Below are 15,708 nucleotides of genomic sequence, written 5' to 3' on the forward strand. Positions count from 1 at the left end.
CAGCCGACCAAGACAAACCCCAGACCCGTCCTCCTGTCTTCATTTCCAGCCTTGCGGGACCAAAGGGGAATGCCACAAATGACCTCCGGGTCTAGGGCTCCTCTCCGCTCCCCTCTGCAGACTCAGCACTAGCCCAAGCACCAGTCCAGATCCCGGTTTCCAGCATCAACCCACCAAACGAGGTGTGGAGACACAACACCAAACCTTCACCCGGAGCGAGCGGACCACAGGGAAGTACCACCATTGACATCTCAGTCTAGGGCCCCTTTGTGTGTCTGCTTGCTCCTCCTGTTGTCCTTCCTCCCCTCTACAGACCCAGATCCCAACCCAGCACTTGCAGCAGCCCCAGTTCCCGGTACCTGGTTCCTTTTCCCCCCGGTCCCAGCACAATTCCCGGTCCAAGCCACAACACCAGCAGGAAGGGACAGTCTCCTCACCCACAGAGGGAAAGAGCCATTAGGCTTGTGGTAGATTAGGAAACATGTTGAAGAATATGATAAGCAATGACCAGTTAGAGAAGACTTGTACAAAAGCATTCATTTATTGAGTGAACGCCAAATAATAGAAAGGGACATTTAACATGTGTGTGTGTGTATTCAAAGTAGATTAGAGAAATATTAACAATTCTAGGATGGAACATGTCTGTAAGGATTTGATCTTATAGACTAGACTGTGTCCCGAGAAGAGAAGTAAGTCAGGCACTGAGTAACCGCAGAGGTTTCCTGTTTAGAGCTCGACCTGTCAGTTGCAGACATGTAGATAGAGGAACCCAGTTAAACCGAAGGAGCTATCGAAGTTGAACATTGTGACAGAGTTAGATGAGAGGAGGGGCATTTATAAAGCGTATGTTATGACCAAATGTGAGGTAAAAAAAGGCCATCTGCATTGTATGATTTTTAGAGCTCTCGTGAATAAACATTTTGACTATTTTAAGCTGGGACTCTGTCTGTTTCATTCAACCAGAATCTTACAAACTCTGGGTTGCTGAGTAGTTTAATTGAAGTTCAGTTTAAGAACATTGAGAACTAAATTCTCGTAACATCTTCGCGCGGGTGCCTGTCGGGCACTGCTTTCCCACACTTGTGTTAATGCAGAGGGCAGGTGTTCGGCAGGCGGAAGTGAAGGACACTGTGTGCTAGCTAGCTAGCATGAAGGTCTCCGGTACACAGCAGGCGGGAGCGACATCGCTAGCTAGCTAGCTAGCACACAGGTAGATAGTGTCCTTCACCCCTAAAAAACTTGGATAATACTATTTCCCTTTTGACCCACATTTTAATTGCTTAGACAATCAAGGGAAATCCAAAATATCAAAAGTCTCACACAAGCATGAAGATGGCGCGCTCGAGTGGAGGTGTTCATGCAGGAACCAATGCAATGCTTGAGGAGGGCGTTCTTGCAGGAACCAATGGGATGCTCGAAGGGGGGCCTGAATGTGAATGCCCACATTCAGGAGCGCGCCGAATTGCGGGCCGCAATCACACACTATTGGAGAGTTTTGCATCTGCATATCACATGTGTACATGGAATTAAATATAAATTAATCCCATTTCATTCTGAAATAAAAATAAACAAATTAAAAGAGGATGTTCTATTCCATTGATCACAGATAGGCACAGACACAACAATTGAGAACTATTTAAATAGTGGCAAACTTCTACTGTCTAACAGAGTGACTACGTAATGAGAGCATAATAAACAACAGTGTATTTTCACAATAGGTAATGGCAATTTATAGGTAATATTGGGAATTTTGACAAATAATGTTAAATGCATTTGGTTCATTTTATTTATAATTGTACCAGATATTCTGTTCATTGGATATAAAGAGCATAGGAAATATGTGAGTTTTTGTCTTTATTTCATAGCAAGAACAGGGGACTTGGCTAAAGTTTACATAATAAGAGTTCTACTAAACCAATCTGTGAAATGTCTTCATACCAAAACAAAGTCACCTCACACATGTTCCCTTTGAATATTTATTCATTCACATAGACATTTTCTTAATATTTTACAAGAAAATATATTCCATAAATCTCCACATGTCACGCGGTAATCCTGCATTTCATGAACAACACTGACATCACTGGCTGTATGAAGAGGTGCACTTGATTTGTTTCGCCTGGCGGGCAAGGTAGGCAGAGTTAGTACCCTAGACGAGAGCCAATGGGGAATAGTACAAAAAAGGAAAAGTCAGGCTACCCATGTCAGGGTCAAGGGTGAAAGGTTACGGCTGCTCCTGGGAGACACAGCGGAACCCTAGGTTAGAGGCAGAGCTGTCAGGGGTGTTCTGACTCCGTGCTGCACACCTGTACCTGTAACAGTATGACTGGAGTGGTAGAGATAGAGGGAGAGAAACAGAAAATCATACGTCAATGTACATTAGATTGGTAGCAATGTGCATTAGACTGAAAGCATCCAAGACACAAAGAATTTATATTTTTAAAGTGCTCATTTTGGAAAGTAGGGTTTCCTTTAGCTTTCACCAATCCAGAGTTACGGCAAATCAGTGATTACTCCATAGAATATAGAATGTAGGATGGGAAGGATGTACAGTACCAATCAAAAGTTTGGACACACCTACCCATTCGAGAGTTTTTATTTTTTACTATTTTCTACATTGTAGAATAATAGTGAAGAAATCAAAACTATGAAATAACTCATATGTAATCATGTAGTAACCCAAAAAATGTTTTACATTTGATATTCTTCAAAGTTTGCCTTGATGACAGCTTTGCGCACACTTAGCATTCTCTCAAACAGTTTCATGAGGTAGTTACCCTGGAATGCATTTCAATTTACAGGTGTGCCTTGTTTAAAGTTAATTTGTGGATTTTCTTCCCTTCTTAACTTGTTGAGTGTAGGGGGCAGTATTTTGACGTTTGGATGAAAAACGTACCCAAATGAAACTGCCTATTTCTCAGGCCCAGAATCTAGAATATGCATATAATTGTCAGATTAAGATAGAAAACACTCTAAAGTTTCCCATTCTGTCAAAAATATTGTCTGTGAGTATAACAGAACTGATATTGCAGGCGAAAACCTGAGGAAAATGCTGTTTTTCCTGAAAGATCTCTGTTCCATTGCATGCCTTCATTACATTTAAAGGGATATCAAACAGATTCCTTTTCCTATGGCTTCCACGTGGTGTGAACAGTCTTTAGACATAGTTTCAGGCTTTTATTTTGAAAAATGAGCGAGAAAGATCACATCGCGTCAGTGCATAGCTGGGTGCCAGCAGCGTTTTGCATGCGCCAACAGAGTGGAGTAGACATTTTCCCTCTCTCTCCTATTGAAGAAGATACAGTCCGGTTGAAATATTATCGATTATATATCGTAAAAACAACCTGAGGATTGATTATATGTTTGACATGTTTCTACGAACATTACGGATACTATTTGGAATTTTCGTCTGCGATGTCGTGACCGCTCGAGCCTGTGGATTTCTGAACATAACGCGCCAACCAAATGGAGGTATTTTGGATATAAAAATAATCTTTATGGATCAAGGAACATTTATTGTGTAACTGGGAGTGCAAACATCTGATGATCTTCGAAGGTAAGCGATTCATTTTATTGCTTTTCTGACTTGTGACCAATCTACTTTGCTGCTAGCTGTTTGTAATGTTTTGTCTGCTGAGAGAGAGATGTCCTTACATAAATGCTTGGTATGCTTTCACCGAAAAGATTTTTTGAAATCTGACACACCAGGTGGATTAACAACAAGCTAAGCTGTGTTTTGCTATATTGCACTTGTGATTTCAAGAAAAAATCATATTTTTAGTAATTTAATTTGAATTTGGAGCTCTGCAATTCAGCGGATTTTGAAGAAAATGATGCGAGGGTGCGTTTGACCCAATCAGTTGTGTTGTGACAAGGTAGGGGTGGTATTTAAGAACAGCTCAAATAAGCAAAGAGAAACGACAGTCCATCATTACTTTAAGACATGAAGGTCAGTCAATCCGGAAAATGTCAAGAACTTTGAAAGTTTCTTCAAGTGCAGTCGCAAAAAACATCAAGTGCTATGATGAAACGGGCTCTCATGAGGACCGCCACAGGAAAGGAAGACCCAGAGCTACCTCTGCTGCAGAGAATAAGTCCATTAGAGTTGCCAGCCTCAGAAATTGCAACCCAAATAAATGCTTAACAGAGTTCAAGTAACAGACACATCTCAAGACTGCGTGAATCAGGCCTTCATGGTTGAATTGCTGCAAAGAAACCACTACTAAAGGACAGCAATAATAAGAAGAGACTTGCTTGGGCCAAGAAACACGAGCAATGGACATTAGACCGGTGGAAATTTGTCCTTTGGTCTGATGAGTCCATATTTGAGATTTTTGGTTCCAACCTCTGTGTCTTTGTGAGACGCAGAGTAGGTGAATGGATGATCTCTTTGAAGCATGGAGGAGGAGGTGTGATGGTGCTCTGCTGGTGGCATGGTCTGTGATTTATTTAGAATTCAAGGCACACTTAACCAGCATGGCTACCACAGCACTCTGCAGCGATACGCCATACCATATGGTTTGCGCTTGGTGGGACTATCATTTGTTTTTCAACAGGACAATGTCCCAATACACCTCCAGGCTGTGTAAGGGCTATTTGACCAAGAAGGAGAGTGATGGAGTGCTGCATCAGATGACCTGGACTCCACAATCACCCAACCTCAACCCAATTGAGATGGTTTGGGATGAGTTGGACTGGCAGAGTGAAGAAAAAGCAGCCAACAAGTGCCCAGCATATGTGGGAACTCCTTCAAGACTGGAAAAACATTCCAGGTGAAGCTGGTTGAGAGAATGCCAAGAGTGTGCAAAGCTGTCATCAAGGCAAAGGGTGGCTACTTTAAAGAATCAAAATTATAAAATATATTTAGATTTGTTTAACAATTTGTTTTATTACTACATGATTCCATATGTGCTATTTCATAGTTTTGATGTCTTCACTATTAGTATACAATGTAGAAAATAGTAAAAATGAAGAAAAATGAACTTTTGACTGGTACTGTATTTTGAAGTATTTAAACAGGACCAACATTTGTTTTACAATCACAAAGCCCGTTAGATTGAATTCCTTTCCTCCTTCACATGACCCCCTCAGATGAAACAAACCCAGGTTGGTGCTTGGGAATCGTTTTGCATGCTGTCAATCGCAACACCAAGGCAACCAGAGGAGGCGGGGCTAATAGCTCAGTTTACTCTGGAAGACAGCATATTGGACCTCCCAGAGGATCACCTAGCAACTGTACCAGGAAAAGTAGAAGTATGTTTTTCCCCTTAAATCATTCCCCCCTTTGCTGTTAAGCGGGTGGAGATTGTATACAGCTCCCTTTTGTTACTAATTACAACAGTACGTTGTGTAATTCAAGCTGAAAGACTTTCTCTCTAGTTGTGGTAGCCGAGTCAGGCTATTCTACATGGGCATAGAAGACAATCACACACCTACACACCAGAGCAGGTCTCTGAACCAACCACACACAGACAACACACCCCTCCATACAAAAGGCCCACTGAACTTTTTTTTGTGTGGGTAGATCAGCTTTAATATTGCAAATAGATGATGGTTTCCATCAATGTAATTGTCTGCATCATTTCCAATCTCCCATAAAAATTTTTGTAAATATAAACTTTTTTTTGTATATATTTTCTTTATAATTTCCCCTAACCCTACCACCCCTCCCCTAATTGGAGTAAACAAATGGACAACAACACCTAGGCTTCTACTTCCAGATTATACATACTATATACATTTTACGGACACAGTATATTTTACAACAGTAATCTTATTCCCATTCCCATCTCTGAAGACCATCTAGTTTTGATTTCAATTTGCCATATGTTTTTCAACTATGCTTCGATATTTCACAACCTTTCTATTCTCATAGTTTTTACATATTGTAAAATAAAGAAAAACATTTGATATGAGTATTATTATATTATTGATCGATTGACTATGATTTTTTAAAATCACCCAGCAGTGCTATTTGAAGAGTTAACTCTAGATAAATGTTGTAATTCTTCAGCCATTCCTTAACCTGCAACCAAAAACAAGCTACATATTGAAAGTACCAAAACAAATTATTTAAAGATTCGGTCTCTTTGCAGCAAAATCTGCATAGCTGGGATGGTTGTATCCCACTGTACTTGATTGCACTAGGCTAAAGCAGTGGTTCCCAAACTGTGGGAGGTGCGAGGGGTCGGCAAGGGGGGCACGCCCCACAGTTTGGGAACCACTGCTTTTTTCAGAGACCGGCTAGGCTCTGGTATGTAGGTGTGTGTTTGACTTCTGTAGTTGCAATTTTGAAATTGGTTAGTGCACCATTAGTTTTCCTCTTGTCATGTCAGTCATTGGATACCTTAGAGAAAAATGTATAACTTGTCAGAAATGTACAAATCAACTAGCCCATGTCAGCTAATGTTTTTTAGCCCATAGATTTTGTTATAATGTTTGAGTCACTCAAATATCACATGAATACACATTAGACATGGGAAAATGTATAGAATTGTAAGAAAATTAGCTTTAAACCTGCTAAGTGTTCTCTCCGCCATCAAAAGGGGTGTGAACAGTTTGTGTGATGAACAGTGCTTGTGGCCATAGAAATAGTAATTGCATGAAGGTTACCTTATGGCACATGTAGGAGCCTCCTTTCTTCACTCGGTCTGTGCCTGATGGTGGACCTGCCTGCAAAAGGGAGGAGAGAAAATATCAAAACATCAAGAGGAAATCCTCACAGATGTGACATAAAAAGTGTGTGTGTATTACCGGGTTGTGCCGTTCATCTGTGGTGTGGTGTACAGTCCACCAGTCAGATGTCCACTCCCATGCATTCCCTACCATGTTGTACAGGCCATAGCCATTTGCAGGAAATGACTTCACCTGCAGACATAGAAAGATATGAGAAAGATACTTTCACATTCTACACCAATAAGGAGTCCCAAATGATTGAAATAGCGTTGCAACTGTTGCATGGGAAGCATATTAAAAAGAGCTATAAACTGATAAATAAACATCACATTTTAACATTTTAGAATAAAACACTTCTCCAGACATGCAACACAGTATGTTTTTTTGCATGTGTAAAAACAGTGCATATATACAGAATATACACTACCGTTCAAAAGTTTGGGGTCACTAAGAAATGTCCTTATTTTTGAAAGAAAAGCAAAACAAATCAAATCTGAATTGATCAGAAATACAGTGTAGACATTGTTAATGTTGTAAATGACTATTCTAGCTGGAAACTGCAGATTTTTTTATGGAATATCTACATAGGCGTACAGAGAGCCCTTAATCGAACCCACAAATGCTGATGCTCCAGATACTCAACTAGTCTAAAGGCCAGTTGTATTGCCTTCTTTAATCAGAACAACAGTTTTCAGCTGTGCTAACATAATTGCAAAAGGGTTTTCTAATTACCAATTAGCCCTTTAAAATGATAAACTTGGATTAGCTAACACAACGTGGCATTGGAACACAGGAGTGATGGTTGCTGATAATGGGCCTCTGTACACCTATGTAGATATTCCATAAAAATAAATCAGACATTTCCAGCTACAATAGTCATTTACAACAGTAACAATGTCTACACTGTATTTCTGATCAATTTGATGCTATTTTAATGGATATTATTTTTTTTTTTCAAAAACAAGGACATTTCTACGTTTTTAACGGTAATGTATACGTCATAGAAAGTGTAACCCTGAAAGACCTGTAAAAGAATGGAGCTGATAAATCTCAGCAGCCATTGAAGTGACAAGTCATATCAAATAGTATAATTTCACTATTACTATGCAATTCATGAATGTTCTCAATGTTATTCATGTGATCTAGAGCAGCTGTGAGCCGCTGGTGTTGTGACATTCTTAACTTGATTATCTCTCTAATCTCCAATGACACACAGTTCCTGTTGGTAATCAGTGGCTGAATCAGAGATCAACTTCCTGTTTCATCACAATGGATTGTGGGTAAGGGCCACCCTGCCTCCCTAACATGGGAGTAAACAGACTCCCCTGAGCACTTTGTTTTCACAGTCTTTTAGTCAAGTCACAGTCTTTTACTCAATTTTACATACTGTATTTAAGTATCATTCTTTCTCATTCTCTGTCTCGGTCTCTCTTTCTCTCAGTAACTGTCTCTCCCCATCTCTTACTGGTGAGGTTTTAGTGTACCCGTCCTCTTCTGAGTTGTGTGTGGGGAACTTTCCCTGCCAGAGGTTGGCGTAGTGCTGTCCTTTAGGTTTCAGTTTGTTCCCCCACGGGTAAAGTCTAAAATACAGGAACATAGGATCAGGGCAGTGGATAAAGATAGGCACTACTATAACTGTGCAAGGATTAAAAGGTGTACTGTAGGAATAGTGGCATATAACATATTATAATCTGTGTGGTTTGAGCCCTGAATACGGATTGGCTGAAAACTGTGGTATATCAGATTGTATACCACGTATGACAAAACAAATATTTTGACTGTTTTAATTAGTGGGGCGGCAGGTAACCTAGTGGTTAGAGCGTTGGACTAGTGACCGAAAGGTTGCTAGATCGAATCCCCTAGCTGACAAGGTAAAAATACGTTGTTCTGCCCCTGAACAAGGCAGTTAATCCACTGTTCCTATGAAGTCAATGAAAATAATAATTTGTTCTTAACTGACTTGCCTACTTAAATACAGTGCCTTGCGAAAGTATTCGGCCCCCTTGAACTTTGCGACCTTTTGCCACATTTCAGGCTTCAAACATAAAGATATAAAACTGTATTTTTTTGTGAAGAATCAACAACAAGTGGGACACAATCATGAAGTGGAACAACATTTATTGGATATTTCAAACTTTTTTAACAAATCAAAAACTGAAAAATTGGGCAAAATTATTCAGCCCCTTTACTTTCAGTGCAGCAAACTCTCTCCAGAAGTTCAGTGAGGATCTCTGAATGATCCAATGTTGACCTAAATGACTAATGATGATAAATACAATCCACCTGTGTGTAATCAAGTCTCCGTATAAACTGCACTGTGATAGTCTCAGAGGTCCGTTAAAAGCGCAGAGAGCATCATGAAGAACAAAGAACACACCAGGCAGGTCCGAGATACTGTTGTGAAGAAGTTTAAAGCCGGATTTGGATACAAAATGATTTCCCAAGCTTTAAACATCCCAAGGAGCACTGTGCAAGCGATAATATTGAAATGGAAGGAGTATCAGACCACTGCAAATCTACCAAGACCTGGCCGTCCCTCTAAACTTTCAGCTCATACAAGGAGAAGACTGATCAGAGATGCAGCCAAGAGGCCCATGATCACTCTGGATGAACTGCAGAGATCTACAGCTGAGGTGGGAGACTCTGTCCATAGGACAACAATCAGTCGTATATTGCACAAATCTGGCCTTTATGGAAGAGTGGCAAGAAGAAAGCCATTTCTTAAAGATATCCATAAAAAGTGTTGTTTAAAGTTTGCCACAAGCCACCTGGGAGACACACCAAACATGTGGAAGAAGGTGCTCTGGTCAGATGAAACCAAAATTGAACTTTTTGGCAACAATGCAAAACGTTATGTTTGGCGTAAAAGCAACACAGCTGAACACACCATCCCCACTGTCAAACATGGTGGTGGCAGCATCATGGTTTGGGCCTGCTTTTCTTCAGCGGGGACAGGGAAGATGGTTAAAATTAATGGGAAGATGGATGGAGCCAAATACAGGACCATTCTGGAAGAAAACCTGATGGAGTCTGCAAAAGACCTGAGACTGGGACGGAGATTTGTCTTCCAACAAGACAATGATCCAAAACATAAAGCAAAATCTACAATAGAATGGTTCAAAAATAAACATATCCAGGTGTTAGAATGGCCAAGTCAAAGTCCAGACCTGAATCCAATCGAGAATCTGTGGAAAGAACTATAAGCTGCTGTTCACAAATGCTCTCCATCCAACCTCACTGAGCTCGAGCTGTTTTGCAAGGAGGAATGGGAAAAAATTTCAGTCTCTCGATGTGCAAAACTGATAGAGACATACCCCAAGCGACTTACAGCTGTAATCGCAGCAAAAGGTGGCGCTACAAAGTATTAACTTAAGGGGGCTGAATAATTTTGCACGCCCAATTTTTCAGTTTTTGATTTGTTAAAAAAGTTTGAAATATCCAATAAATGTCGTTCCACTTCATGATTGTGTCCCACTTGTTGTTGATTCTTCACAAAAAAATACAGTTTTATATCTTTATGTTTGAAGCCTGAAATGTGGCAAAAGGTCGCAAAGTTCAAGGGGGCCGAATACTTTCGCAAGGCACTGTAAAAGTAAACATTTTAAAAATTACATTGGGAACTATTTTATAATAGCAATAAGGCACCTCAGGGTTTTGTGGTATAAGGCCAATATACCATGACTCATGGCTGTATCCAGGCACTACGTGTCGCGCCATGAGTAAGAACAGCCTTTAGTTGTGGTATATTGGCCATACACCACACCCCCTCAGGCCTTATGCCGTACTGCTTAAATATACTTAATCTATATATATTAGTAGTGGGGTTGTTACCTCACACACACACATTACACTACCTCTCCTGTAGGCCCCCTCTGCAGGCGTACTCCCACTCAGCCTCTGTGGGTAGTCTCTTGTAGGCCCAGGAGCAGTAGGCCACAGCGTCCTGCCATGACACATGCAGCACAGGGTGGTCCAGCCTGCTAGCACAACCAGGTTATGGTTAATAATAACATCATAATACATGGTCATTTAGTAGTATAGCAACACATACTGTATACTTTGTACATTTGGCTCAAGCAGGAACCAAACACACAACTTCAACCTGAGTCATAAGAACCATCAGTTTATCAACAGACCTCTACCCATCTGTGACATACAGATACTGGTCGACACTGGATCTCATTAGAATGAGCCAGTATAGCGATGTAACTCCTACCTGTCTGTGATGCTGGAGTCGGGGCCCTCAGGGTGCCTCCAGTCTGCTCCTCTGACAGGCAACCACCAGGGGGCAGCAGCCACCTGACAACCAGGAAGTCACAACAGCTGCTATGTCACACAGGTAGACAGAACACAACTTATCAGGAACTGATGTCATGGTGGTCAGGCCAAGTGTGCACTGGCACACACACAAACAAAAATGCACAAACACACAGTCTAATAGTTGAGTGTGAAGGGGGGAGTAGTGCTACATTCCTAAGCAAGCAGTGTTTACACACTCTTTCGCCACCTCTAAAACACTCTCCTCTCCCAGTCCCCGCTTCAACTGAATCTGCACCCCATGTCTATAGTCCACCAAGTCTACACATAACATAAATCTCTCTCACTCCCTCACTCTCCCCTCTCCCTCACTCCCCCCTCTCCCTTTTCAGAGAAATAGAAAGTTTGAATCGACATTGTGTGTGTGAAATGTTAACCCACTACAACACACCAGAGAATGGATACTTAAAGGACACCAGGCAGGTGCCACTTTGGCCTGCTCTGTGGCTGTTGCTCTGCATTGTAAAGCTCTGCCATCATACAGAGGTGTTTGTTTTCTTCATTTGACTCCCAAACAAAACAGTGTTTTTTTACACAACTAAAAATAACAGTGTAAGATTTTGGTGTCTTGACTGGAAAAAGGTGTCAACAGCCTTCAAAAACATATGTGCTTTCCTAAGCTAATGCGTCAGTCACACTAAACAACTCAGCTTTGGGAGTACATCATAACAGGTTTGAATACAAAATTGAATAAATAATTGAATCCAACCTAATGCACAGGGATCTGCATAGTAATACTGAGGTAAAAGATACAGAGAAAAAAGCAGGAAGTTCAAACAGCAGTCCAAGTTCCAGAAGGAAAACAAAGCGTGTGAAGTAGTAACCTTGCTCTCTCAATCACCATGTTAACCAGTGAGGACATCCATCTGTGACTGATTACATGCTAATGTGTGTGCCCAAATATCCTCCATCCCATGAGGACAACAGTAACTAACTTCCAGTTTTCAGAGTAAGACTTGTGCGCAAAGGAAGTTGTTTGTAAAGACATATCATGTTTACAGTTGGCTATGTTGAAATCATACTGTAATCTAATTTGATGACATTGAATTCCAGTACTATGTGTCTGTACGATGTGTGTGTGTATGTGTGTGAACCTTTAACAGTTACTGGCATTTTTCAAATAAAATGTTATTTGTCACATGCGCCGAATACAACAATGAAATGCTTACTTACAAGCCCTTAACCAACAATGCAGTTTTAAGAAAATACAAATAATTAAAGCAGTAAATAATAATAGGGGGGCTATATACAGGGGGGGCTATATATAACGGTGTAAGATGTTGGTGTATTGACTGGAAAAAGGTGTCAACAGCCTTCAAAAACATGTGACTCTTGTTTAGAAGCCTCTTGGACCCAGACTTGGCACAGCTTGACGTATGGTAGCATAGAGAACAGTCTATGACTATGGTGGCTGGAGTCTGACAATTTCTGGGCCTTCCTCTGACACCACCTGGTATAGAGGTCCTGGATGGCAGGAAGCTTGGCCCCGGTGATGTACTGGGCCATACGCACTACCCTCTGTAGTGCCTCTGTAGTGTCGGAGGCTGAGCAGTTGCCATACCAGGTAGTGATGCAACCCGTTAGGATCCTCTCGATGGTGCAGCTGTAAAACCTTTTGAGGGTCTGAGGACCAATCATACTGATTCCCTCTCGTATACTCCATGTTGAGAGAGTTCCACTATACAGCCTAAATGACCTGTACTACCCCAGGGAGAATTACTTGGCTGTCTGCTGTGGAGCGGAGTGAAATCTGCTCAATAATTAAACCAGAGGGCAGTCACCTCTCTATACAGGCTTCAAAGCATAATCAAAGGAGACTGATAAAATGGGGGTCTAGTGGAATGTCATAAGATGACAGAATGAGAAACCACAACATTGCCTCTCCATGGGCCGTAGACTAACTTTAGACACATGCTCATTGATGCAAAAAAATTGGAGTAATGCAGATGGAACTCAAGTTAGGGCCCTGTGTGTGCAGGACTGAAACAGCTATGAAAACAAGAAGTAGGCTATACTAGCCTGGACGCCCGTATTTTCTTTAGCCAACTCCTGTATCGCTTTTGTCTAGGAAGAGGCATTGTTGAATGCAGAAACAGTCACGCTAGCACCTAGGTTAGATGTAAACAACACTAAAAGAAGTTTACAACATTGAATGCAGCCGTCACTTCATTTCATCAGCATGATGGATGCACAATACATATCCCTTGCCTTGGGAGAATTAAATGTATCTTCCTATCTTTTTTGCTCTGAAGGGTACTTACTGCCTGGGATATCTGGCTTTTGACCTCCTCACTCAACACCCCCTCGAACACAAACGAATCTCCAAACCTCTCTGCCTGTAGGAACACAGAATGGGGAGAGAGAAGTGACAGCATCTTAGAACAATAAATCAGAGAAGGGAGCAATCACTTCTATAGAGTGACATCTGTCAGCATTGCTGTCTCATAGTAAACCACAATTCCACATGTGTGAAGCAATATATGTTTTCATGTTTGTAATTCATTTGTAACACTGCTGACACTACTTCGGTCTTTGACCAGCAGGTCTCCAATGAGAAAAAGAGACACTTGATATCAATAAGACTAATCTCAATAAAGTCAGTTACATTTTAAAAACCTACCTCAGTGATGTAGCCCGTGGCATTGATGAAGCTCTGGAAGTGGCGATTGCTGACCTCATGAGCGTCCATGTAGAAATGGTCCAGGTGCACCCTTCTCTGGGGACCCTCCCCGTCCTGGGGGATGCCAGGACTGTCTGTACCCATCAGGAACTCCCCTCCTGGGATCAGGACCATCTACAGGACCACAACAGGGCCATCAGACAACAGACATCTACAAAGAACAGACACATTAGGACCATCAACAGGCACACACCAGGACCATCAACAGGCACACACCAGGACCATCAACAGACACACACAAGGACCATCAACAGACAACAGATACACATCAGGGCCATCAACAGACAACGTACACACATCAGGGCCATCAACAGACAACATACACACATCTGGACCATCAACATACACACATCAGGACCATCAACAGACAACAGATACACATCAGGACCATCAACAGACAACATGCACACATCAGGACCATCAACAGACCCACACCAGGACCATCAACAGACACACATTTGGACCATCAACAGACACACACCAGGACCATCAACAGACACACATCTGAACCATCAACAGACACGCACCGGGACCATCAACAGACACACATCGGGGCCATCAACAGACAACATACACACATCGGGGCCATCAACAGACAACATACACACATCGGGGCCATCAACAGACAACATACACACATCAGGGCCATCAGCCGACACCATATGCACATCTGGACCATCAACAGACACACACCAGGACCATCAACAGACACACACCAGGACCATAAACAGACACACACCAGGACCATCAACATACACACACCAGGACCATCAACAGACCAGGACCATCAACAGACAACAGACACACACCAGTACCATCAACAGACCAGGACCATCAACAGACAACAGACACACATCGGGGTAATCAACAGACAACATACACACATCAGGGCCATCAACAGACAACATACACACATCAGGGCCATCAACAGACAACATACACACATCAGGGACATCAACAGACAACATACACACATCAGGGCCATCAACAGACAACATACACACATCAGGGCCATCAACAGACAACATACGCACATCTGGACCATCAACAGACAACGGAAATTGTTCTAGAACCATATGATAGACACCAGAACCATGTACAGACACCACCTACACAGACACATACATATTTAGAACAGGGATGGGCAGCTTTGGTGGGGGTGAGGGCCACAAAAAAATCTAACTCATCATGAGCGCCGCAGTTGCTTGCGGGTCTGCGTACCCACATTCACCCCATAGTCTTGGGGGGGGGGGGGGGTAATTTCGTGCAATTCAACACATTCTGCCATGATGTTGCAGTTTTAAAGCAAATTTGCAGCAATTCTACAAATTTTGCCATTGGATGGAGAGTTCTTATAGACCTTATACTTTTTGTTCTATGAGATAATATCAATCAGTTAACATGACCTATATAAATTAGCTGTTGAAGACTCGCATGTAACGAAATGTAAATTATCTCCTAACCCTGTGTTTACTACAGACCTAATTTTCGTTAATCCAAAATCCCTACAAAAACGCCAATCATTTCCTCATAGGCTTTGTCCAAAGAACCATTGTGGAGTTAGTGCCTACATAAAGAAGTCATTACTATTTAACGTTATCTCTATAACGATGTGAACGCTTGATATAATACCTGACTACGAGTATCAGTTTCTTCTCCATTCGTCTGAGTGTCTGTATGCCTTTCATTTGACTTTTTCGAGTATTTGACAGCAGGGTTTTCTGTTATTTTGTAGCTTTCCTTCTCGATATCCACAACTGCTTCTCTCTTCAGGTTGTGGCAACCACAGCTCGAGCTCTCTGCCGCCAGCGGAACGATCGTCTCACGTTCTGTGCCGACGGAAAGTTCTGGCTTGCTTTGAACACACAGCACATCATCTTTGACATTCAGGGAAAATAAGAAAAAGGCACAATAAAACAACATTGTTGCACCATTCAGCTCAAGACCACTTGTTTGTGGACAGAGCCATGCTTCCGCATTATCAGTCACGTGATCAGTCAGCTGATAACTGTAAGGTTGCAACTCTATACCATAAA

At 41.8% G+C, this 15,708-nt stretch overlaps 1 protein-coding gene across 2 annotated transcripts; it reads right to left on the reverse strand.

Annotated features, from left to right (window-relative positions):
- Positions 1–1,965: 1,965 nt before the first annotated feature.
- On the reverse strand, positions 1,966–15,691 carry sumf1 (sulfatase modifying factor 1). 2 transcript variants are annotated; one of them, XM_036950335.2, is made up of 9 exons: positions 15,305–15,691; positions 13,613–13,786; positions 13,254–13,328; positions 10,892–10,974; positions 10,530–10,652; positions 8,141–8,255; positions 6,754–6,867; positions 6,613–6,672; positions 1,966–2,326 (listed from the first exon to the last, which is right to left on the reverse strand). In XM_036950335.2, the coding sequence occupies exons 1-9, from the start codon at positions 15,593–15,595 to the stop codon at positions 2,225–2,227; spliced, it is 1,137 nt and encodes a 378-aa protein (XP_036806230.2). In that variant the 5' UTR covers positions 15,596–15,691; the 3' UTR covers positions 1,966–2,224. The 2 variants fall into 2 exon arrangements, with proteins under 2 accessions (XP_036806230.2, XP_036806229.2); XM_036950334.2 differs by having other exon boundaries at positions 10,530–10,655; positions 15,305–15,676.
- Between the last annotated feature and the right edge of the window lie 17 nt (positions 15,692–15,708).

The sequence above is a fragment of the Oncorhynchus mykiss genome, chromosome 17, assembly GCF_057628025.1.
Source record: "Oncorhynchus mykiss isolate SJ-2025 chromosome 17, ASM5762802v1, whole genome shotgun sequence".
NCBI classification, from domain to species: domain Eukaryota; kingdom Metazoa; phylum Chordata; class Actinopteri; order Salmoniformes; family Salmonidae; genus Oncorhynchus; species Oncorhynchus mykiss.